Genomic DNA, 27,011 nt, shown 5'->3' on the forward strand with positions numbered 1-27,011 from the left:
CGGCATGCAGTCATAAATGTAATACAGATAAGAGGTTCCGTAAAAAGGGACTGGCAACGCTAACCCAGCAGCAGCACACGTGATGGAACAGGAGGAGGGCGGCGCAGGAGGAGAAGGCCACGCTTTGAGACACAACAACCCAGGCCTTGCATGAGGACAAGAAGCGTGCGGATAGCAATTTGCTTTTTGTCGGCATGCAGTCATAAATTTTAATACAGATGAGAGGTTCCAGGAAAAGGGACCGGTAACGCTAACCCAGCAGCAGCACACGTGATGGAACAGGAGGAGGGCGGCGCAGGAGGAGAAGGCCACGCTTTGAGACACAACAACCCAGGCCTTGCATGAGGACAAGAAGCGTGCGGATAGCAATTTGCTTTTTGTCGGCATGCAGTCATAAATGTAATACAGATAAGAGGTTCTGTAAAAAGGGACCGGCAACGCTAACCCAGCAGCAGCACACGTGATGGAACAGGAGGAGGGCGGCGCAGGAGGAGAAGGCCACGCTTTGAGACACAACAACCCAGGCCTTGCATGAGGACAAGAAGCGTGCGGATAGCAATTTGCTTTTTGTCGCCATGCAGTCATAAATGTAATACAGATGAGAGGTTCAATAAACAGGGACCAGAAACGCTAACCCATCACAGATGTTCATTGTTCATGTTACTGGGTTGGGGTCCGGGAGTGTTGCGTAGTCGTTTCCAATCCAGGATTGATTCATTTTAATTTGAGTCAGACGGTCTGCATTTTCTGTGGAGAGGCGGATACGCCGATCTGTGACGATGCCTCCGGCAGCACTGAAACAGCGTTCCGACATAACGCTGGCTGCCGGGCAAGCCAGCACCTCTATTGCGTACATTGCCAGTTCGTGCCAGGTGTCTAGCTTCGATACCCAATAGTTGAAGGGTGCAGATGGATTGTTCAACACAGCTACGCCATCTGACATGTAGTCCTTGACCATCTTCTCCAGGCGATCGGTGTTGGAGGTGGATCTTCACGCTTGCTGTTCTGTGGGCTGCTGCATGGGTGTCAGAAAATTTTCCCACTCCAAGGACACTGCCGATACCATTCCCTTTTGGGCACTAGCTGCGGCTTGTGTTGTTTGCTGCCCTCCTGGTCGTCCTGGGTTTGCGGAAGTCAGTCTGTCGGCGTACAACTGGCTAGAGGAGGGGGAGGATGTCAATCTCCTCTCTAAAGTCTCCACAAGGGCCTGCTGGTATTCTTCCATTTTGACCTGTCTGACTCTTTCTTCAAGCAGTTTTGGAACATTGTGTTTGTACCATGGATCCAGAAGGGTATAAACCCAGTAATTGGTGTTGTCCAGAATGCGCACAATGCGTGGGTCGCGTTCAATGCAGTCTAGCATGAATTGAGCCATGTGTGCCAGAGTTCTGCCAGAATCCTCATCATCCTCTTGTGAGCGTTGTGATAGTTGTTGTGATGCATCATAGTCGTCACCTTCTTCCTGGTCTGCTTCTGCTGACCATTCGCGCTGAATTGTGGAAGTCCAACGTGCACTGCTCTGGCCCTCGTCAGTGGTGGCATGAAATTCCTGCTCCAACTCCAGCTGTTCCTCCTCCTCTTCTTCGTCATAGCTCCTGGGGCCAGCGTTTCCTAAAGCAGATGGCCTGATGTTGGTATAATCACGCTGATCGTTTTCTCCTTCAGATTCCCCCAGTTGCATCATGACAGCTGTTTCCTTGATTTTCAACATTGACTTCTTCAGTAAACATAGCAGTGGTATGGTAATGCTGACTGAAGAGTTGTCACTGCTCACAAACAACGTGGATTGCTCAAAATTTTGGAGGACTTGGCAGAGGTCCAACATGTTGGCCCAATCGGATCCACAGAAGCTTGGCAGCTGTCCGGATGCGCCTCGGTACAGCGCCGTCATGTACTGGACCACTGCACTCTTCTGCTCGCAAAAGCGGGCTAGCATGTGCAGCGTAGAATTCCAGCGCGTAGGGACATCACACAGCAAGCGATGGTGGAGGAGATTGAAGCGCTCCTGCATCTTGGCGAGTGCCCCCTGAAGCAGTACTGGAATTTCTACAATGTTTGGCCACTCGTCGCACCTTCAACAGAAGATCGGCCACGCCTGGGTATGTCCTCAGGAACCGCTGAACTACTAGGTTCATCATGTGCGCCAGGCAAGGGATGTGTGTCAGCTTAGCCAACCTTAAAGTGCGAATGAGATTACTCCCATTATCACACACAACCATGCCCGGTTTCAGGTCCAGCGGTGCCAGCCACAAATCCGTCTGTTCCTTTATTCCCCTCCAAATTTCCTCCCCTGTGTGCTGCTTATCCCCAAGGCAGATCAGCTTCAGCAACGCTTGCTGACGCATGCCAACAGCTGTGCTGCACTGCTTCCACGATCCTACTGCTGCTGGGTTAGCGTTTCCGGATGAGGTACAGCTTTGAGATGCGTTGGAGGAGGAGTCAGAGAGGTAGGTGCTGCTGTTGTTATCCAGTGGGAGGGACGGTGGTGCAGCTGTTTGCGGCGTGGGCAACACCCGCGCCGTAGCAGGTGAGGAATCGCTGCCAGGCTCCACAAGGTTCACCCAGTGCGCGGTAAGGGAGATGTATCGACCCTGGCCGAACGCACTCGTTCAGGTGTCAGTGGTGAGGTGAACCTTGCAGGCAACGGCATTCTTCAAGCTTCGGGTTATTTTGCTGACCACGTGCTCATGCAACTCAGGCACTGCAGAGCGCGCAAAGTGGTAGCGGCTGGGAACCACGTAACGTGGGATGGCCACTGACATCATGCCCTTGAAGCTGTTTGTCTCCACCACTCGATATGGCAGCATTTCGCAGGCCAGAAGCTTGGCATTTGCTGGCAATTTCCTCTTGCGCTCAAACATCTCCGAGACAGACAACTGAACCGTAGGGCTGCACACTGAAGGGCTGTTGGTTGTTGTGTTTGATGAAGACTGGGAGACCTCAAGAGCACTATTCCGGAAAGTGACAGTGTCAGCGTCGTCTGATGTTTGTGAATGTTGTTGTGAACCACGCAATGGCTGGGCTACTGCTGCTGCTGAGGAGGGTCTGGTGGTGAGTCTGGTGACCCCAAGGGAGGCAGTGTTTCTGGTACCCTGTCCTGGCGCCCACAGAGTGGGATGTTTGGATACCATGTGGCGGGTCATGCTGGTGGTGGAGAGGTTGTTAATATTTTTCCCCCTGCTCAGGCGGGTCTTGCACACCTTGCAAATCACCATGGTACCATCCTTACTGTAGTCTTCAAAGAAAGGCCAGACTTTGGAGCACCTGCCTTGCTGGCGATTTCTGTTTGCGCCTCTTTTGCGTCTCACTTGAACTTCCACGCTTGTGGTGCCTGAAATTTCGCGCCGCCTACCTTGTGGCACAAGGCGAACTCGTGCAGCAGTGGGTTCTTCAACAGACTCATCTGTGCTGCTGCTACGACGGCGATGTTCCCCTTCACATACAAAATCTGGGTCTCTGTCAACATTGTCCATACCCTCCTCCTCTTCCATCTCCTCAAACTCGTCATATGTGATTGTGGGCCGCCGCCGTGGAGTAGAGCTCCCCAGAACAACCTCTGCGCAGCTCACTCCAACGTCGTCTTCCAGATCTTCTCGGCCGACCTCCTGCAATTGAAACCCCTCCTGCCCAACTTGCTCTGGGATTTGGGTTTCAAAGTCCTCGGACTCGCCTTGCATTTCAGTGCGCGGTGCATTTCCCACACTAAATGGTTGTGAATCCGGGCACAAAATTTCTGGCTGTTCCATTGACCTTTGAAAGGTGGAAGTTTGTTGGGCTGGGAATAGCTCCTGCGAATACCCCATTGTGTCCTGAGGAAATTCTTCGGACTGGTTATTTGGCAGTTGTGTGCGTGGTGTCGCTGCCGGTTGTGTCAGCTTTGTGCCCGCTGGCTCCTTGTAACTGGCTGAGGACTCGGACCTCGTGCGTGATGTGCTGGTGCTGCTTAACCCACTGCTGGACGCTTGAGAGGTCATCCAATTAATTATCTGGTCCTGTTCTTTTGGATTTGTGAGGGTTGATTTCCTGGACAACATGGGCGGTATTGAGTGGGTTTTCTTCGGTGCTCCACTGTGGCCTGTACGTGAACCGTCAGGGGAAACACCTCTTCCCTTGCCCCTCCCTCTTTCACAGGATTTCTTCTTCATTTCACTTATCCTTAAAGTACACGCTGACTGGCAGCAGTACAGTGGCAGTACAGAAATGCTATACAGTGGCGGGTGAGCGGTGTACTACTATTCCCAGCAGCAACACAGAGCACAATGCTATACAGTGGCGGGTGAGCGGTGTACTACTGTTCCCAGGAGAGACACAGAGTGGCAGTAAACACAATGCTATACAGTGGTGGCTGAGCGGTGTACTACTGTTCCCAGCAGCGACACAGAGCACAATGCTATACAGTGGTGGGTGAGCAGTGTACTACTGTTCCCAGCAGCGACACCGAGCACAATGCTATACAGTGGTGGGTTAGCGGTGTACTACTGTTCCCAGCAGAGACACAGAGTGGCAGTAAACACAATGCAATATAGTGTGGGTGAGCGGTGTACTACTGTTCCCAGCAGCGACACAGAGCACAATGCTATACAGTGGTGGCTGAGCGGTGTACTACTGTTTCCAGCAACACAGAGCACAATGCTATACAGTGGTGGGTGAGCGGTGTACTACTGTTCCCAGCAGAGACACAGAGTGGCAGTAAACACAATGCAATATAGTGTGGGTGAGTGGTGTACTACTGTTCCCAGCAGCGACACAGAGCACAATGCTTAACAGTGGTGGGTGAGCGGTGTACTACTATTCCCAGCAGCGACACAGAGCACAATGCTATACAGTGGTGGGTGAGCGGTGTACTACTGTTCCCAGCAGCGACACAGAGCACAATGCTATACAGTGGTGGGTGAGCGGTGTACTACTTTTCCCAGCAGCAACACAGAGCACAATGCTATACAGTGGTGGGTGAGCGGTGTACTACTGTTCCCAGCAGAGACACAGAGTGGCAGTAAACACAATGCTATACAGTGGTGGCTGAGCGGTGTACTACTGTTCCCAGCAACACAGAGCACAATGCTATACAGTGGTGGGTAAGCGGTGTACTACTGTTCCCAGCAGAGACACAGAGTGGCAGTAAACACAATGCTATACAGTGGTGGCTGAGCGGTGTACTACTGTTCCCAGCAGCGACACAGAGCACAATGCTATACAGTGGAGGGTGGGTGAGCGGTGTACTACTGTTCCCAGCAGCGACACAGAGCACAATGCTATACAGTGGTGGGTGAGCGGTGTACTACTGTTCCCAGCAGAGACACAGAGTGGCAGTAAACACAATGCTATACAGTGGTGGCTGAGCGGTGTACTACTGTTCCCAGCAGCGACACAGAGCACAATGCTATACAATGGTGGGTGAGCGGTGTACTACTGTTCCCAGCAGAGACACAGAGTGGCAGTAAACACAATGCTATACAGTGGTGGCTGAGCGGTGTACTACTGTTCCCAGCAGCGACACAGAGCACAATGCTATACAGTGGTGGGTGAGCGGTGTACTACTGTTCCCAGCAGAGACACAGAGTGGCAGTAAACACAATGCTATACAGTGGTGGCTGAGCGGTGTACTACTGTTCCCAGCAGCGACACAGAGCACAATGCTATACAGTGGTGGGTGGGTGAGCGGTGTACTACTGTTCCCAGCAGCGACACAGAGCACAATGCTATACAGTGGTGGGTGAGCGGTGTACTACTGTTCCCAGCAGAGACACAGAGTGGCAGTAAACACAATGCTATACAGTGGTGGCTGAGCGGTGTACTACTGTTCCCAGCAGCGACACAGAGCACAATGCTATACAGTGGTGGGTGAGCGGTGTACTACTATTCCCAGCAGCGACACAGAGCACAATGCTATACAGTGGTGGGTGAGCGGTGTACTACTGTTCCCAGCAGCAACACAGAGCACAATGCTATACAGTGGTGGGTGAGCGGTGTACTACTATTCCCAGCAGCGACACAGAGCACAATGCTATACAGTGGTGGGTGAGCGGTGTACTACTGTTCCCAGCAGAGACACAGAGCACAATGCTATACAGTGGTGGGTGAGCGGTGTACTACTGTTCCCAGCAGCGACACAGAGTGGCAGTAAACACAATGCTATACAGTGGTGGCTGAGCGGTGTACTACTGTTCCCAGCAACACAGAGCACAATGCTATACAGTGGTGGGTGAGCGGTGTACTACTGTTCCCAGCAGAGACACCGAGTGGCAGTAAACACAATGCTATACAGTGGTGGCTGAGCGGTGTACTACTGTTCCCAGCAACACAGAGCACAATGCTATACAGTGGTGGGTGAGCGGTGTACTACTGTTCCCAGCAGAGACACAGAGTGGCAGTAAACACAATGCTATACAGTGGTGGCTGAGCGGTGTACTACTGTTCCCAGCAGCGACACAGAGCACAATGCTATACAGTGGAGGGTGAGCGGTGTACTACTGTTCCCAGCTGAGACACAGAGTGGCAGTAAACACAATGCTATACAGTGGTGGCTGAGCGGTGTACTACTGTTCCCAGCAGCGACACAGAGCACAATGCTATACAGTGGTGGGTGAGCGGTGTACTACTGTTCCCAGCATAGACACCGAGTGGCAGTAAACACAATGCTATACAGTGGTGGCTGAGCGGTGTACTACTGTTCCCAGCAACACAGAGCACAATGCTATACAGTGGTGGGTAAGCGGTGTACTACTGTTCCCAGCAGAGACACAGAGTGGCAGTAAACACAATGCTATACAGTGGTGGCTGAGCGGTGTACTACTGTTCCCAGCAGCGACACAGAGCACAATGCTATACAGTGGAGGGTGGGTGAGCGGTGTACTACTGTTCCCAGCAGCAACACAGAGCACAATGCTATACAGTGGTGGGTGAGCGGTGTACTACTATTCCCAGCAGCGACACAGAGCACAATGCTATACAGTGGTGGGTGAGCGGTGTACTACTGTTCCCAGCAGAGACACAGAGCACAATGCTATACAGTGGTGGGTGAGCGGTGTACTACTGTTCCCAGCAGCGACACAGAGTGGCAGTAAACACAATGCTATACAGTGGTGGCTGAGCGGTGTACTACTGTTCTTAGCAGCGACACAGAGCACAATGCTATACAGTGGTGGGTGAGCGGTGTACTACTGTTCCCAGCAGCGACACAGAGTGGCAGTAAACACAATGCTATACAGTGGTGGCTGAGCGGTGTACTACTGTTCCCAGCAACACAGAGCACAATGCTATACAGTGGTGGGTGAGCGGTGTACTACTGTTCCCAGCAGAGACACCGAGTGGCAGTAAACACAATGCTATACAGTGGTGGCTGAGCGGTGTACTACTGTTCCCAGCAACACAGAGCACAATGCTATACAGTGGTGGGTGAGCGGTGTACTACTGTTCCCAGCAGAGACACAGAGTGGCAGTAAACACAATGCTATACAGTGGTGGCTGAGCGGTGTACTACTGTTCCCAGCAGTGACACAGAGCACAATGCTATACAGTGGAGGGTGAGCGGTGTACTACTGTTCCCAGCAGAGACACAGAGTGGCAGTAAACACAATGCTATACAGTGGTGGCTGAGCGGTGTACTACTGTTCCCAGCAGCGACACAGAGCACAATGCTATACAGTGGTGGGTGAGCGGTGTACTACTGTTCCCAGCATAGACACCGAGTGGCAGTAAACACAATGCTATACAGTGGTGGCTGAGCGGTGTACTACTGTTCCCAGCAACACAGAGCACAATGCTATACAGTGGTGGGTAAGCGGTGTACTACTGTTCCCAGCAGAGACACAGAGTGGCAGTAAACACAATGCTATACAGTGGTGGCTGAGCGGTGTACTACTGTTCCCAGCAGCGACACAGAGCACAATGCTATACAGTGGTGGGTGGGTGAGCGGTGTACTACTGTTCCCAGCAGCGACACAGAGCACAATGCTGTACAGTGGTGGGTGAGCGGTGTACTACTGTTCCCAGCAGAGACACAGAGTGGCAGTAAACACAATGCTATACAGTGGTGGCTGAGCGGTGTACTACTATTCCCAGCAGCGACACAGAGCACAATGCTATACAGTGGTGGGTGAGCGGTGTACTACTATTCCCAGCAGCGACACAGAGCACAATGCTATACAGTGGTGGGTGAGCGGTGTACTACTGTTCCCAGCAGAGACACAGAGCACAATGCTATACAGTGGTGGGTGAGCGGTGTACTACTGTTCCCAGCAGCGACACAGAGTGGCAGTAAACACAATGCTATACAGTGGTGGCTGAGCGGTGTACTACTGTTCTTAGCAGCGACACAGAGCACAATGCTATACAGTGGTGGGTGAGCGGTGTACTACTGTTCCCAGCAGCGACACAGAGTGGCAGTAAACACAATGCTATACAGTGGTGGCTGAGCGGTGTACTACTGTTCCCAGCAACACAGAGCACAATGCTATACAGTGGTGGGTGAGCGGTGTACTACTGTTCCCAGCAGAGACACCGAGTGGCAGTAAACACAATGCTATACAGTGGTGGCTGAGCGGTGTACTACTGTTCCCAGCAACACAGAGCACAATGCTATACAGTGGTGGGTGAGCGGTGTACTACTGTTCCCAGCAGAGACACAGAGTGGCAGTAAACACAATGCTATACAGTGGTGGCTGAGCGGTGTACTACTGTTCCCAGCAGCGACACAGAGCACAATGCTATACAGTGGAGGGTGAGCGGTGTACTACTGTTCCCAGCAGAGACACAGAGTGGCAGTAAACACAATGCTATACAGTGGTGGCTGAGCGGTGTACTACTGTTCCCAGCAGCAACACAGAGCACAATGCTATACAGTGGTGGGTAAGCGGTGTACTACTGTTCCCAGCAGAGACACAGAGTGGCAGTAAACACAATGCTATACAGTGGTGGCTGAGCGGTGTACTACTGTTCCCAGCAGCGACACAGAGCACAATGCTATACAGTGGTGGGTGGGTGAGCGGTGTACTACTGTTCCCAGCAGCGACACAGAGCACAATGCTGTACAGTGGTGGGTGAGCGGTGTACTACTGTTCCCAGCAGAGACACAGAGTGGCAGTAAACACAATGCTATACAGTGGTGGCTGAGCGGTGTACTACTATTCCCAGCAGCGACACAGAGCACAATGCTATACAGGGTGAGCGGTGTACTATTGTTCCCAGCAGAGACACAGAGTGGCAGTAAACACAATGCTATACAGTGGTGGCTGAGCGGTGTACTACTGTTCCCAGCAGCGACACAGAGCACAATGCTATACAGTGGTGGGTGAGCGGTGTACTACTGTTCCCAGCATAGACACCGAGTGGCAGTAAACACAATGCTATACAGTGGTGGCTGAGCGGTGTACTACTGTTCCCAGCAACACAGAGCACAATGCTATACAGTGGTGGGTAAGCGGTGTACTACTGTTCCCAGCAGAGACACAGAGTGGCAGTAAACACAATGCTATACAGTGGTGGCTGAGCGGTGTACTACTGTTCCCAGCAGCGACACAGAGCACAATGCTATACAGTGGTGGGTGGGTGAGCGGTGTACTACTGTTCCCAGCAGCGACACAGAGCACAATGCTGTACAGTGGTGGGTGAGCGGTGTACTACTGTTCCCAGCAGAGACACAGAGTGGCAGTAAACACAATGCTATACAGTGGTGGCTGAGCGGTGTACTACTATTCCCAGCAGCGACACAGAGCACAATGCTATACAGTGGTGGGTGAGCGGTGTACTACTATTCCCAGCAGCGACACAGAGCACAATGCTATACAGTGGTGGGTGAGCGGTGTACTACTGTTCCCAGCAGAGACACAGAGCACAATGCTATACAGTGGTGGGTGAGCGGTGTACTACTGTTCCCAGCAGCGACACAGAGTGGCAGTAAACACAATGCTATACAGTGGTGGCTGAGCGGTGTACTACTGTTCTTAGCAGCGACACAGAGCACAATGCTATACAGTGGTGGGTGAGCGGTGTACTACTGTTCCCAGCAGCGACACAGAGTGGCAGTAAACACAATGCTATACAGTGGTGGCTGAGCGGTGTACTACTGTTCCCAGCAACACAGAGCACAATGCTATACAGTGGTGGGTGAGCGGTGTACTACTGTTCCCAGCAGAGACACCGAGTGGCAGTAAACACAATGCTATACAGTGGTGGCTGAGCGGTGTACTACTGTTCCCAGCAACACAGAGCACAATGCTATACAGTGGTGGGTGAGCGGTGTACTACTGTTCCCAGCAGAGACACAGAGTGGCAGTAAACACAATGCTATACAGTGGTGGCTGAGCGGTGTACTACTGTTCCCAGCAGCGACACAGAGCACAATGCTATACAGTGGAGGGTGAGCGGTGTACTACTGTTCCCAGCAGAGACACAGAGTGGCAGTAAACACAATGCTATACAGTGGTGGCTGAGCGGTGTACTACTGTTCCCAGCAGCGACACAGAGCACAATGCTATACAGTGGTGGGTGAGCGGTGTACTACTGTTCCCAGCATAGACACCGAGTGGCAGTAAACACAATGCTATACAGTGGTGGCTGAGCGGTGTACTACTGTTCCCAGCAACACAGAGCACAATGCTATACAGTGGTGGGTAAGCGGTGTACTACTGTTCCCAGCAGAGACACAGAGTGGCAGTAAACACAATGCTATACAGTGGTGGCTGAGCGGTGTACTACTGTTCCCAGCAGCGACACAGAGCACAATGCTATACAGTGGTGGGTGGGTGAGCGGTGTACTACTGTTCCCAGCAGCGACACAGAGCACAATGCTGTACAGTGGTAGGTGAGCGGTGTACTACTGTTCCCAGCAGAGACACAGAGTGGCAGTAAACACAATGCTATACAGTGGTGGCTGAGCGGTGTACTACTATTCCCAGCAGCGACACAGAGCACAATGCTATACAGGGTGAGCGGTGTACTATTGTTCCCAGCAGAGACACAGAGTGGCAGTAAACACAATGCTATATAGTGTGGGTGAGCAGTGTACTACTGTTCCCAGCAGCGACATGACTGGGGGGACCCTGGCTAGCCTGGCTGGAGAGAGAACTACCCTGCCTGCCTACCCAAAGCTAAACCCACAGACAAATGGCGGAGAAATGACGTGGATCGGGTATTTATTTACCCGAACCACGTGACCCGTTCGGCCAATCAGAGCGCGTTTGGGTCCGAACCACGTGACCCGTTCGGCCAATCACAGCGCTAGCCGAACATTCGGGGAACGTTCGGCCATGCGCTCTTAGTTCGGCCATATGGCCGAACAGTTTGTCCGAACACTATCAGGTGTTCGGCCGAACTCGAACATCACCCGAACAGGGTGATGTTCTGCAGAACCCGAACAGTGGCGAACACTGTTCGCCCAACACTAGCTCCAGCTTCAGTGCTTACCTTCACTATGCACACACTGCTCTCTGCTGCCCCTTGTTGGGCATACATTTAGTAACTAAATGAGTTTAGTGCAAGTAGCTAATAGTGTTATAGATCTGTAATTTGATATTACTGTTATTATACTATTAGTTACCGATTGTCTACTTGCTGATTGTGTTATCATCATAAAACCGATTGTGCTAACACTGCGCCACCATGACGCAGTCATGACAAACCTATTGCACACCATACCAGTAATTAAAGTGAACCTCCGGACTAAAAATTGACTCAGCAGCACTGAAAAGGTCTGGTGTTTCTTTATCAGTTTCACAGCATCAGAACTTTCTTTCTCTTATCCAAGCCTCATTTTTAGCTGCACAGAAGAAAACTGCCTGGGCTTTTTTCCTCTGATGCTGTGCAAAGCATGATGGGATTTCTGATGTTGTTGCTCTCGTACTGCTGTTTTGGTGCAAATTTTTTTTTTTTACATTTTGAATTTGACATTGGAAGCCTAGTGCGCGCAGCTGGGAGGGGTAATCAGGACACAGGACAGTTGGAACTGTGTCTCCGGCTCCTTGTCACCTCCTTTCAACCAAAAAGATGGCTGCCCCCATGACAAAGATAGCAGCCCCCATGAATCACAAACATTTGCCTGTTCTTTTAAAACAGGGTGGGTAAAAAATTATATTACCAATCTATTCTAATTAACATAACTAATGTAACTTAATGACAGTATGTTTGTTTAGGCTGAAGTTCCCCTTTAACATTTTAGGCTACGGTAGTGCCAAGGACACGACCTACTGCCTGCACCAAAAATTACCTACACTGCTTTGCAGTGCTGGCGTGGGAAGGAGGGTGGCAGAACCATCTGGATGTCTCTCCTTGGACTCATCCTACACCATGACTAGCTTACCAGTAAAAGAACTGTTTCCTCTCACAAAATTACCAACTGTGAAATGGAACTGTTGAGTAAAAAAAAAATTGGTGAATAAATGTGAATACCGTATATACTCGCATACAAGCCGAATTTTTGACCCCCAAAAAGGGAGTCAAAAGTTAGGGGGTCGGCTTGTATGCGAGTCTCTATTGTGGTGGTGGTCCGCGGCGCCCCCCTCCCGCTCGCTCCCTCCCTCCGCGGCCGCCGCTGCTATTACCTCTTCAGCCGGCGGCCGCTTCCTCTACTGCGGGTGCCCCTCTCGCTCTGCTCGCTGTGTATCACTGCTGCTGTGACGAGGCAGGAGAGAGCGGTTCCCCTGGTAACGGCATCGCCATTACCAGGGGAACCACTCTCTCCTGCCTCGTCACAGCAGCAGCGCCGGGCGCGCTGCTATGATACACGGCGAGCAGAGCGAGTCGAGAGGGGCACCCGCAGTAGAGGAAGCCGGCGCCGGCTGAAGAGGTAATAGCAGCGGCGGCCGCGAAGGGAGCTGCGGGCGGGCGGCGGGCGGACGGGGGATCTGGCTAAACTGGGCACTATACTGGCTAAACTGGACACTTTACTGGCTATACTGGGCAGTTTACTAGCTATACTGGGCATTATACTGGCTAAACTGGGCACTATACTGGCTAAACTGGGCACTATACTGGCTAAACTGGACACTTTACTGGCTATACTGGGCAGTTTACTAGCTATACTGGGCATTATACTGGCTAAACTGGGCACTATACTGGCTAAACTGGACACTTTACTGGCTATACTGGGCAGTTTACTAGCTATACTGGGCATTATACTGGCTAAACTGGGCACTATACTGGCTAAACTGGGCACTATACTGGCTAAACTGGACACTTTACTGGCTATACTGGGCAGTTTACTAGCTATACTGGGCATTATACTGGCTAAACAGGGCACTATACTGGCTAAACTGGGCACTATACTTGCTATACTGGACACTTTACTGGCTATACTGGGCAGTTTACTAGCTATACTGGGCATTATACTGGCTAAACTGGGCACTATACTGGCTGAACTGGGCACTATACTTGCTATAATGGACACTTTACTGGCTATACTGGGCAGTTTACTAGCTCTGCTGGGCACTATACTGGCTAAACTGGGCACTATACTTGCTATACTGGACACTTTACTGGCTATACTAGGCATTATACTGGCTAAACTGGGCACTATACTGGCTAAACTGGGCACTATACTTGCTATACTGGACACTTTACTGGCTATACTGGGCATTAAACTGGCTAAACTGGGCACTATACTGGCTAAACTGGGCACTATACTGGCTAAACTGGGCACTATACTGGCTAAACTGGGCACTATACTTGCTATACTGGACACTTTACTGGCTATACTGGGCAGTTTACTAGCTATACTGGGCACTATTCTGGCTATATTGGGCACTATACTAGCTATACTGGGCACTATACTAGCTATACTGGGCACTTTACTAGCTATACTGGGGCACTACCTACCCATACTGGGCACTATACTAGCTATACTGAGGCACTACCTACCCATACTGGGCACTATACTAGCTATACTGGGACACACTGGGGGGATCACGCGGCCTGCACCAATCCAGCATTTCCTACCCCCGGCTTATATGGGGGTCAATCATTTTTCCCTGTTTTTTTAGGTAAACGTTGGGGGGTCGGCTTATATGCGGGTCGGCTTATATGCGAGTATATGCGGTATATAAAAGTATTTCCAAATGATAGTCAATGTATTGCCTCAAAGTTTATACCAAGAATATGTTATAACTCTGTGAGACAACATCATTGTAAACATGTTTCAGTCATGGCAAATCATCTGTTTTTCAACAAAAGTTAACGTTTATCTTGCAGGAAAGGGGTGTTAGCTTGACTCACATAGAGTCTAGGCCTTCCCGCCTTGACAAAGATGAATACCAATTTTTCATCAATTTGGACAACAAAAGCACCCTTACCCTGGATGAGATTGTCAAATGTCTGAGGCAGAACATTGGGGCCACTGTACATGAGCTGTCCAGAGACAAGAAGAGGGATGCTGGTAATTATAACTTATTTTTTTTTTTTAGGCACAAACATGTACCTGCGGTGTACAGTATGTTTGTTACTTGCTGATACTTGCTGATCTTTTTCTTTTTTTTTTTCTTTTACACATCAATTTTATTGACATATTTGTGTTTTTAAAAAAAATAAAACAAGAAAAATATACACACCACAACTGGCGGTACTTGTTGATCTTAAGCCTCGTAATAGATTATGGTCATCAGTAGGGATTGGGACTCAGGGCTCAGGACTTGATGGCTCAGGACCCACCGCTATGCAGAAATGTCACCATTAACCATTGTCTACCCTCTCATATGTTGTCTTTGTGGTGTTTGGAAAACATTAATACAGCATTCATGGCCTATCCTGAACCACTGCATGCCACAGCTTTTCACTCCAGAACAACGAATGTCTGTATGTATATACTAATGTATTAATCGAGTGCAGGTTGACCTCTAATTTTGGAGTTCTGAATGGTTGATAGGGTATATATGTTTTATAAATATATTTTAACATGGACACCAGCCTATGAGAAATGGCCAGCTACAGGCCTAAAACTTGTCAGCTGGTGTTTAATTCTGGACTGGTTTGATCTTAAAGAGAACCCGAGGTGGGTTTGAAGAATATTATCTGCATACAGAGGCTGGATCTGCCTATACAGCCCAGCCTCTGTTGCTATCCCAAACCCCCCTAAGGTCCCCCTGCACTCTGCAATCCCTCATAAATCACAGCCACGCTGCTGACAAACAGCTTGTCAGAGCTGGCTGTGTTTATCTCTATAGTGTCAGTCTGCTGCTCTCCCCGCCTCCTGCAGAACTCCAGTCCCCGCCTGCATCCCTTCCCTCCCTGCTGATTGGAGGGAAGGGATGGGGGCAGGGACCGGAGCTATGCAGGAGGCGGGAAGCAGCTGAGACTGACACTACAGATGTAAACACAGCTTTACAGCACGGCTGTGATTTATGAGGGATTGCAGAGTGCAGGGGGACCTTAGTGGGGTTTGGGATAGCAACAGAGGCTGGGCTGTATAGGCAGATCCAGCCTTTGTATGCAGATAACATTCTTTAAACACACCTCGGGTTCTCTTTAAACTAAGCAGAATGGAAGACCTTGGCATGCTGCAGAATTTTTCCACATTTTGTTACTTAGGCTGTCGCAGGTGAATTGTCTTTTCACAACACGTCTCATATCTGTGGCTGGGTGGTAGGCAAGCAAAATACTAATCCATGCTTCATACATACTGATTCACTACATGTGTTCTACAGCGTGTGATTGCTCTGCAAAAGAACCTCAAAGCAACAATGTGGTTGAACCTTCCGTGTAAATGTGTCCAGTTAATCGGAACTGTTAAAAAAATCAATCAGATACTTACCCAAGGACAGGGAAGGCTCTTGGTCCTATAGAGCCTTCCCGTTCCACTAAAGGATCTCTCGTTCCAGCGCTGACTCCCCAGTAACAGCATATCCAAAGTTTGCCTTCTTAAAACAGAAAGAATTTGCTGAACAATTTAGTAATAGGGCTTTTTGGTCCTTTGTAGCCCCTTACACATGCCAATGATTTCTGGTTCACCATGAGCTTGCTGGATAGTCTGTAACTGCTGCCAAAAGAGGTTTCGGAGCCCGAGTGCTCCTGAAGACAGGCAGCTCCATACTGCAGCTGCGCAAGCATGCTCTCTTGCTCACACTCGCACAGGCACAGTATGGAGCCACCTTTCTTCAGGAACATTAAGGTTCCTGAAGGCTTACAAAGCTCCCCCCCCCCCCAGCAGGGGGTTTCAAACAGGGAAGCTGCCGCTGCAATGAGGGGACCAAGAGAGGAGCTGGAAGGCTCTATAGGATCCAGAGCCTTCCCTCTCCTTAGGTAAGTATCTGTCTGTTTTTTAACAGTTACCTTTGACTTTAAAATTAGGTCAGATAGTGGTAACTCAATCAGCAAGCTGTTGTGGATAATATTGGCATCTCAAGCAATAGGGCAGCTCTCATTAGAGCTGGGACAAGGTCCTCCAGCACCCAAGGCTGAGACACCAAAGTGCGTTCCCCTAATCCCTCCAATTCCAGCCATCACACCCTGATTGCTATTAGCCTAACAAGTGCCCTAGGGCCCCCAACCCCCCTAACACCTTAATCTCTAGTTATCTGGCTTGCAGTCATCGCCATGTATTCACTTTTCCTATTTCTCTCTGTTTCAAACACAATAAGGGAATGATAGCTAAGTGAGTTGTGCGCCCCCTCCTACACTGCCCCCTGAAGCTGGAGCATCTCTCACCTCGGCCCGGCCCTGGCTCTCATTCAGGAACAAAAACAAAAAAATACAACAATACTTTATACTGGTTGAACTCGATGGACGTATGTCTTTTTTCAACCAAAATAACTATGTACTATGTAACAGTAAAAAATGACTTTCATAACGTGTGTTAGTATTTATTGATACTGTTGTTATTATTATTGTGTAACAAACTTATCTGGTGTTGTCTCTGGAGGCTGCTCTGATAGAGTGGAGCAGCTGGTGGAAGCTTCCTCTTCCTCTTTGGTCAGTTGCATCCCTGGCTCCCCTGTAGACGTGAATCAGCATGTACGCATCCCTAGATCCCCTGTAGATGTGGGTCAGCGTGTTGTTTCTGGCAGTCTCCCTAGGAGGACGTGCGCAGCTCAGAGCTGCCTTTATAGGTTAAGGAGGCGTGTCTGAGGTGTGTCAGCTGATTCCTGTGGTCAGCTGACACTTGCTGCAGGGATGTTGCTGATTGGTCTGATTTTCCTGGGGGCTTGGTCTGTGCTCTATTCCTGTTATATAAGCACTGGGCATTCAATTGCTCGCTGTCCGTTATAGCTATCAGTTCGCTGAGCGCTGGACCTTGTCTTGCTACTGTGCCTAGTCAGCTATTTTTCAGAGCTATATATATATGCAGACACTGCCAATATATATGTACTCTAGTTAGACCAGTTATATATATATATATATTGTAATTGTATATTGTTCTGATTGTTATTATGTGTATGACCCGGCTAAACCCTCACTCTGATTCTGTCTCCTCCTTGTCTGTACCTCAGCGGCAGCCATCTGATCTAAGTGTATGACCTCAGCCTGTTTTGTTTTTGTCTTTGTCTTAGCCTTCTATACTATAGCCATCTGACCACCTGTGTATGATATCAGCCTGTTATTGACCTAGCCTTGCCTCAGTCCTATTGTACCGCAGTATTTCTGACTACAGGTGTATGACTTTAGCTGACGATCTGACCACTATTTATCTATTCAGTGATTACGTCTAATACCCAGCGTCACATTTTGATGTAAATAAAACCATCATCTTCCGCGGCACTGTACAGAGTGAAAAACATACAAAAAACAAGGACCTTATTCAATTCACTTTTTCTCCTAGGAGATTTATTATCTGAAGATAACTTTTCAGCACTCTGAAAAAAGTACCAAAAAGTAGGAGAAAAAGTACTGAAAAGAAATTCAGAGCATTCTTACTGAAAAATATCACCTAGGAGAAAAAGTGAATTGAATAAGGCCCCACATGTCTGTTACTTCTAACTCCAGGTAATGTCACATTTGTTTGAAATATGGACAGGGGCGGACTGACCATTAGGGCACTCGGGCACGGACCGAGGGCCCGTGGTCAGGGGGGGCCCGCCACAGAAGCCTGACCAGGAGGGGAGACAGCCAGTGAAGGAGAGCAATGGGCATAGCAGCGGAGAAGGGGGGAAGTTCCCCCCCCCTTCTCTCACCTTGGGGCCCCCCTTCCTGGCTGTCCCCTCCGTAATCTGTAATGTGTCGGACAGCTGGAAGCGGCTGACAGCGGGCGGAGACGCTGTTCAGCCACCGGAGGGATCGCTGATCTGTGTGCAGCTAGTGTGGGCTTGAGAAGCCCAGACTAGCTGCACACAGATAAGCGATGCCTCCGGTGGCTGAACAGCGGTAAGTCTCCGCCCGCTGTCAGCCGCTTCCAGCTGTCCGACACATTACAGATTACGGAGGGGACAGCCAGGAAGGGGGGCCCCAAGGTGAGAGAGGGGGGGGGGAACTTCCCCCCTTCTCCGCTGCTATGCCCATTGTCCTCCTTCACTGGCTGTCTCCCCTCCTGGAGACACCTACAAGCCTGGCTGCTTATACTGGGGGCACTTATAGACCTAGCTACATATACTGAGGGCACCTATAGACCTGGCTATACTGGGGAGACCTATACACCTGGCTGCATATACTGGGGAGACCTATACACCTGGCTGCATATACTGGGGGCACTTATACACCTGACTACATATACTGGGGGCACTTATAGACCTAGCTACATATACTGGGGGCACCTATAAACCTGGCTATACTGGGGGCACCTATACACCTGGCTGCATATACTGGGGAGACCTATACACCTGGCTATACTGGGGAGACCTATACACCTGGCTACATATACTGGGGACACTTACAGACCTGGCTATACTGGGGAGACCTATACACCTGGCTGCATATACTGGGGAGACCTATACACCTGGCTGCATATACTGGGGCCACTTACAGACCTGGCTATACTGGGGAGACCTATACACCTGGCTGCATATACTGGGGAGACCTATACACCTGGCTGCATATACTGAGGGCACTTATACACCTGACTACATATACTGGGGGCACTTATAGACCTAGCTACATATACTGGGGGCACCTATAAACCTGGCTATACTGGGGACACCTATACACCTGGCTGCATATACTGGGGAGACCTATACACCTGGCTATACTGGGGAGACCTATACACCTGGCTATACTGGGGAGACCTATACATCTGACTGCATATACTGGGGGCACCTATACACCTGGCTGCATATACTGGGGGCACCTATACACCTGGCTGCATATACTGGGGGCACCTATACACCTGGCTGCATATACTGGGGGCACCTATAGACCTGGCTATACTGGGGACACCTATACACCTGGCTACATATACTGGGGACACCTAAAGACCTGGCTATCTATACAGGAGACACCTATAGACCTGGCTATCTTAACTGGGGACATCTATAGACCTGGCTATCTTAAATGGGGACATCTATAGACCTGGTTATCCATTCTGGGGACACCTGTAGATTAGGCTACTTATACTGGGGACACCTATAGACCTGGATACCTGCACTGGGAAAACCTATAGACCTGGATACTTCCACTGGGGATACCTTTTGACCTGGTTACCTATACTGGGGGCACCTATTTTGGGGGAACTGCTGCCAGATTAACTATTTTTGGGGAACTGCTGCTCTCAGATTAAGTGTTTTTTGAGAAACAGCTGCCAGATTATGTGCATTTTTGGGGAACCGCTGCCAGATTGTGTATAATGGGGGAACTGCTGCTTCCAGATTCTGTGTATTTTGGGGGAACCACTGCTGCTACATGTATTTTTGGTGATCCGCTGCCAAATTATGTATATTTGGGGGAACCGCTGCTGCCAGATAACGTCTATTTTGGGGGAACGACTGCCATATTATCTGTATTTTGGAGACACCTCTGCCAAATTGCATGGATTTTTGGTGAAATGCTGTCAGATTACATGTATTTTGGGGGGAAACACTATGGCAGAGTTCAGACTTCCCCGGCAGACCTTTTACACCACTGCTAAGGTCATGTATATTTTGCCCCACCCATGACCACGCCCACATTCTGTTGCGTGACCACAGGGGTTTTTGTCAGTGTACGATATCTCAATAAAACATATTTACTGTTGTCAATAAATGATTATATCTTAGTCTGTAAAAATATAACGTGAAAGGTGGGAAACACTGGTATGGGGGCCCCGTCAGTCCGCCCCTGAATATGGATGTGTTAAAGGCTTGCTTTATATTTACGGTACTGCATACAAAGCAATCCTTGCTGTGCACATTAGTGAAACAGACATTTCAGGCCTACAGCAACACAGACTTTAAGTGACATGCAATATATACATGAATAGCTAAATGATCAAGGCAGCATTTCATTTTTGACCCCTACATTCATTTGGTTGCAACTTGGGTGTTCAGCATAAATACTTAGTATGCATCTTTTCTTGTTTTAAAACAAACCGGTATTTATTGGTCAAGACACAGAATGTACTCAGTTTTCACTGGGGGTCAGTGTTAAACCAGCTCCTGCCGCTGATTTATAACTGGACTAGAAGACAAGCCGCCTGCCCAGACAGCTACTGTAGTGACAGGCATGACAGCAGGAGAATGTTTTTAGAAATCCCTTAATGCTTAATTGGATTAATTTAGATTTAGAGAATGAGATGCTGGCTGCGTATCTGAACAGAATATAGTAGCCCTAAGCAAGTCTGTTTTTAGGAACAGATAAGAAAGACTCCATTGTCTGCATTGAGAAAATGTTTAACAAAACCATTCCAAATAGCCACAAATAACTGGAAAATAATACATTAAATACGTATACATTTTACATTTTCTTTTTTGTTTTTGTTTCTATTTATGCATCTTAGTTGTACAGCCTTCCTTACTAATAGTAACATATTGTTATTAAAAGTGTGCAATATTGCTAATCACTTACTAGAAACAGCACATAAGACTACGAGAAACAATCTGACTTTACAAACGATATGCATAGATAGGAGTTTTCAACTTTTCTGCCTGGGTAAGTGTTTTTTAATCCAACTCTTTAGAAAAAAACACTAACTAAATAACTAATTTCAGACCTGAAATGTGAGGATTTCAAGTTAAGAAACTGAATCATTGAACCAGAGCAAGTTTTTGTTTATTTATTTATTTATTTATTATTGTCTACCATTAAGTGACACGGTGGCCGCCCTTGCCTTTGGCATAGTAGACCACAGTCAGGATTAATAAATGGTTAGGGAAATGGCAATCATGAACCACAAACACCTGTAGTAATGCTGAGACTCTCTGCGCAGTTTCTGAGGGCCCTTTCACATCTGTTTTCTGTGTTTTAACGCAAAGTCAATACCTTGCGTTAACCAAGGTAAAATGATTATGAACTTTTATTTTACCTTTCACATCCGACGCTGTGTTTTGGTGTGTTGCGGTTTGATGCACCCGGGAGCTTTTAATTGTCTTGAGCTGGCATTTTCCCGTTGGGTGAATGAATAACTTTCGTTGCTGATTGCGTCACACCGCAACATCCCGACGACACGCCATAGGCCATAACGCATGCAGGATAATGGCTCCTGCATGCGTTCTCAGATGTGAAAGAAGCCTTAGCCCTACTTTTGTCTTTGCTACCTAAATAAAAAGTAAATATTTAATCTTTAAGCGTACCTAAAGAGACATGTGACATGGGCACAAATAGTACTAATCCTACTTAGAACTTGTCTGCATTCCCTTTTTATTTTTTCTTTACATGGCTAAAACTAGTGCTTCATCTGTGAAGCTGAAGTCCAACTGCACCAGCAGCACTGATAAAAAGTAGTTAGAAGCCAAAACACTTTTATCTGGCTGAACAAACACTCCTGATAACAGGGTAGAGCTGAAAAGTTCAAAAGGTCATTATTTCTCTGCGTGGTTGCTGATTGCAGCAGATTTTTTTTGATCACACTGACATGGTTGCTTTGTACTCCTCAGACATTAAATTTCAGCCCTTAAACTGAAAATAATAATATGAGACTCTAGGAGAGGTCTACTTTCCATTACTACTACATATACAATCATTTAATAAGTTTATAGTTTATTTCCATTTCAGGGAACCACTTGAGGACCGCAGTGGTAAACCCACCTAAGGACCAGGCCAATTTTAACTAAAATGGCCACTGCAGCTTTAAGGCCAAGCTGCAGGGCCGCACAACACAGCACACAAGTGATTCCCCCCCCCCCTTTTTTTCCCCCACCAACAGAGCTCTCAACATCTAACAGTCTCCCATGCTGCAATCGCCGATCGGAGTCTGAAGAGGGGCGGAGCTCCGCTCCTAACCAGGAGATCTCCGGAAAAACAAAGCCCCAGGACTTGACGCCAATCGCCGTTAGACGTTCCTGGGGCTGCCCATTGGCGTTAGCCGGTCGGCAGGTAGTTAAATATGCCTCTGTGCAATGGTCTTATAAAACCCTTAAAGATTAATTGTTAGAACTGTTAATGTAGATTAAGTGTAAAACCAATCAATGTGGCACAATCCTTTCTGGGATCATTTACTGTTTCACATCACTGCTATAAACACCAGTGGCATAATGAGGAATCCTCAGCTCTGGCTGGCAGGAGAAATGATTAATATCAATTTCACAACTGAAGACATTGTCCTGAACCAATATTTTCCCAAAAATAATTATTGACAAATTATTTTTTTCTCTCATCACCAATCATACCAAATTCAAGCAAAACAGTGAAACACATACTGTATATTTATAAGTATACTGCTAGTTTATGTAATGGCCACAAGGTCCATGCACATTGGTTGAGATAATCAACAAGGTACTCCGCATTCTTCATATCAAGCATGCACAGCAATGTCATGTCACATTGCAAAATGTGGAGGAAGAACAGGCAGCTGATCATTTACCGCTGCTGCAATCTAGTGCCTTACTTTTTACTTACAACTAAATTACATGAATGAGTTTATTTCATACTTCGTCAAAGCAGTGTTAATTCTGAACTGTATGCTCAGCTAAGATAAACCTGGATTATCTCCCAGCTCCCACCCTCTGAGAATTGGGCTTTGAATACAACCTGCAGTAAGAAGAATGTAGAAGCTGTTGCTGATACCCTCTTATACATGGCATTTGCTTGGCTGTCATGTCTATGATAATTGTCCAACCTCTGTAGTTTTGAACTCACACACCTGCAGTATGCATGCGTCCAGAAACTTAGCGTAAAAACACTTTATCTGCATACTTGTTTTGGGCCAGTGACTCTGATGGAACGAGAGGCAGGTTAGCCACACTGCAGCTAGGCAAGTAGCTTTTTGCCTCCATCTATTGTATATTGCTTTTCTAATGTAAGACAATTACAGTTGCTGTGTTCAGACCAGCCATATAACTGCCACCATGGCTTATTAACTATCACTTCGGTTCATTAAAGCAGGCATATCCTGGCACAACTCAGAGGAAATGAATGACGCACAAGGCCATCACATGTTATATTAGAAACAGTCACTTTGTGCATGTCTTGGCCTCATGTGATGACTGTACTGATGTACTGAATGGATGCTACGCAAGTTGTGTAACTACAATTAATATGGCCTCCCAGCAAAGCTTTGATGTCCTTCCCCAATGTTTACACCCTTTCCCTTGCCTACCCCAGATGACCCTCACAGCCTTGAAGGCCATCTTGCAGGGATCATAAACCAAGTGTGGCCATCATCATCTCCACACCTATAACAAGTGTAGCCAAAGTGTAGTCATAAGAACATCTGCTCTGAAGGATGGACCCCTTTATGGGAGGGAGTGAAATAGCAGTTGGGGCCCCCTTACAGCTCTGGGTCTCCTGCAATCACAGGGGCTGCTCCCCCGTAGTTATGCCCCTGCTATATGCAGCATCTTAGTAAATAAAGGAAAATTGTGGGGCACACAACTTTCTATTTTCAGACTGCCTGGCAAGACCACAGAGCTCACACTTAAGACGCAGTATAGGAAATTTATCAAGTCTGTTACAAAGCAAAAGTGCAACAGATTTATTACCACTGGGCAGTTTGGTTCATACAAAACCACAGATGCATGGCTTTCAGAGAAGCTGTGCTGGGTACAACAATGTGTTCCCTGTGTCACTTGATAATGGGATGGAGATACTGTACTTCCCATGCAGGAAGTGATGTCAGTGGTCACGTGATTGTGCTGGAGAGGTGCTAAGCACACACACACAATGCATAACTAGGCTTCCCTACAAATCATGCCTCACAGAGGGTGCACTGTGGGAATTACACTTACTTACCTCTATATTCTTGTTCCAGAAAATCTACCTCTTTAGAGCTTCTGGCCCCACATCAACATCCTACATTCTTCTTTGCATAGCATAGAATTAACTGCTGCTACCATGTAAATATGAGTAGAATTCCCATGAATGAGAATGAGTGGCTGGTTTTTGATACTTTTTCAGCAAAACAATATCTTTACTACGAATAAAATAGTCCCAGAAACGGCTGCAATTTTGCCATGTGCATCTGCACACAACGGCCACTTGCTGAGAAGAATGTGCTGCACTCCCTATAGTATTCCCAGGGCCGGATTTGTACTTTCCAGCACCCTAGGCCGGCTGTGACCAACCGCCCCCCCCCCCCCCCCCATTCTGTCCAACTCTGACTAGTTTGAATGCCCCCCCCCCTCTGTTTTGCTGCTTTGCCCCGTTCACAGAGGCGGGACAAGGTCCTCCAGCACCCAAGGCTGAGACACCAAAGTGCGCCCCTCCATCCCTCCCACCTCAGCCGTCACACACTGATTGCTATTAGACTAAGAGGCACCCCAGGGCCCCCAACACCTTAATCTCTAGTTATCTGGCTTGTAGTCACTTCCATGTATCTCCTTTTCTTATTTCTTTCTGCTTCAAACACAATTAGGAATGACAGCTGAATGAATTGTGCGCCCCCTCCTACACTGCTCCCTGAGGCTGGAGCCTCTCCAGCCTGTGCCTCGGCCCGGCCCTGCCCGTTCAACAAAGAAGCAGTGCATGCTCTGGCCACTCCATGTAATTCTGCGCTCCTGTCTGCATGCACAGCAGGCGATAGTGTTCTGGGCTTGCATACTTCAGAAATGATGCTCATGTATGAGCACTCAGCAGCACTTGTCAAGTACACATACCCATAACACTCCCTCGGCTCCCGTGCACCTGCATACAGGAGTGCAAAATCACAAGAAGCCCCAGTGGACAGCGCTGCTTCTTTGTCCTCTGTGCGACTAGCTGCAGTCAGAGCCACAAACGGGACAGAGCAGTGCAATGGAGAGAAGCCCATCCAAACCAGAGATCAGGTAAGTAGAAGGATCTGACACTACACACACTGGCGTAGATGTAGTGTAATGCAAGGTACACATAATGCAATTTTCTGACAGATTTACTGTCAGGTCGATTATTTCCATCATGTCTGATCTAATTCCAATTTTTCGATCAATTTGCTGTTCACTTCTATGAAAAAACATTCAGAAAATTGATTGGAAAGCAGATCGGACATATTGGAAATAGTCGATCTGACAGTAAATCTGTCAGAAAATTGCATTGTGTGTACCCAGCATAAGCTCAGGTGTACTTTACACAGTGACAATTTAGCACTTAAGACAGATCTTAAAATCAGTCAGCAGGAAGTTTTGTAACAGAATAACACTTTTTATTGGCTAACCAAAAGAAAAACAGTGAGAGCCGTCTTCAGACTTGTGTACAAGATGTTAGGCACACAGCTATATATAAAGTCAGCGGGAGATGCATTGATTGTTTTGTAAATGTAAATAAATGTAACACAGTTGTCATTCTGTTTCAAATCATCCTGCTTTCACTGATGGCTAACACAGTACTTTGCTGGCAAAAAAAGCCTGGAAAGAGTTAAAGCGGACCCAAACCAAACATTTTTTTTAATTAAAAATATTTAGTTGCACCACTCTGACACATACAAAGATAAGTAAACACTCCTTCAAACCTATGATCATTTCAGTGCATGCTTTTCACCCTTCTCCTTTCATAACTAGGGTTATACTGGGGGCAGCCATTAGCAATTCCTCCATTGCCAGACACCATCTACTCCACCAGATTGCCGGAAAAATCCCGGCAATTTGAAAGGAAGGGAGGGGTTCCTCCAATACATGTAAAATATTTTATATTTGTCATCATGCAGCTGAAAAAAGGCTGCTATTTATTATTATAATTTAGAAAATAGATTTTATTTCTGAAATCTTGTATTTTTAATTTGGGTCCACTTTAAACTGTAGAAAGAATGTTGTTGTGATTCTCTAGGAGGAAAAAAAAGCCATAAATTTGACAAGTCTGAGGTCTTTAATAGCACTGACCTACTAGTAATAAACTATCATCAGTCAGCGAGGGGGAGAGCTGCTAATTCCTTCCCGTGAATGCGTGCTGCATGAGAAAAACTTATCGGAACTCCAGAGTTCTGCTACTTGAGCCCATATATTTTTCTTCTCACAGCAGATTGTTTGTCCCTTCTTATCATACAGGTAACAGCAGATTCTGACTGCCATAACACACACTTTGCACAAGTAAGAGAGATGCAGGGATCTCTGGAATTCAGGCAGACCAGAGCAAAGCAGGAGTGGTGATTTACTTTGACATGTGACCTCTTATCTCTCCAAGTCCTGTGCCCTGCTGATTTTTATCGCCCTAGGCCTTGGCCTCTGTGACCTTCCCAGAAATCCGGCCCTGAGTATTCCTCACCAATAAGCATGATTTGGTGCCCAAATTAAGCCTTCTTAAACCAAAGTATCCCTTATGTCAAGCACCACCTTGGCTGGTAATCTTCAGATGGCAGAGCCACACCTTGGGAGCGATCAAAAAGCACTGGCACCAGGGGCGTTGCTAGGATCCCAAGAGATCCGGGGCACTTTTGGGCACTCCAGCCTAAAAATGGATGTGGTCGTGCACAGGAATTAAAAAAAAATGTAGCATATCACAATGTCACTTAAAGAGAGTCTGAAGCAAAAAAAATTTGCTACATTTACCTTTTAATTCGCTTCAGTACTCTCTGCGGTAAACCGCCGCATCCCTGCCAAAAAACGAGGGCTGCAAACCCCCCTTTT

General features: G+C 47.9%; 1 protein-coding gene across 1 annotated transcript in view; it reads left to right on the forward strand.

Moving 5' to 3' along the window:
- PAH (phenylalanine hydroxylase) overlaps positions 1-27,011 on the forward strand; it is a 120,880-nt gene that overhangs the window by 16,395 nt on the left and 77,474 nt on the right. Inside the window, exon 3 of the mRNA XM_068276940.1 lies at positions 14,182-14,365. Within this exon, the coding sequence (XP_068133041.1) occupies positions 14,182-14,365 (184 nt within the window). The remainder of the gene's footprint in view (positions 1-14,181; positions 14,366-27,011) is intronic.

The sequence above is a fragment of the Hyperolius riggenbachi genome, chromosome 3 (assembly GCF_040937935.1).
Source record: "Hyperolius riggenbachi isolate aHypRig1 chromosome 3, aHypRig1.pri, whole genome shotgun sequence".
Taxonomy (NCBI): Eukaryota; Metazoa; Chordata; class Amphibia; order Anura; family Hyperoliidae; genus Hyperolius; species Hyperolius riggenbachi.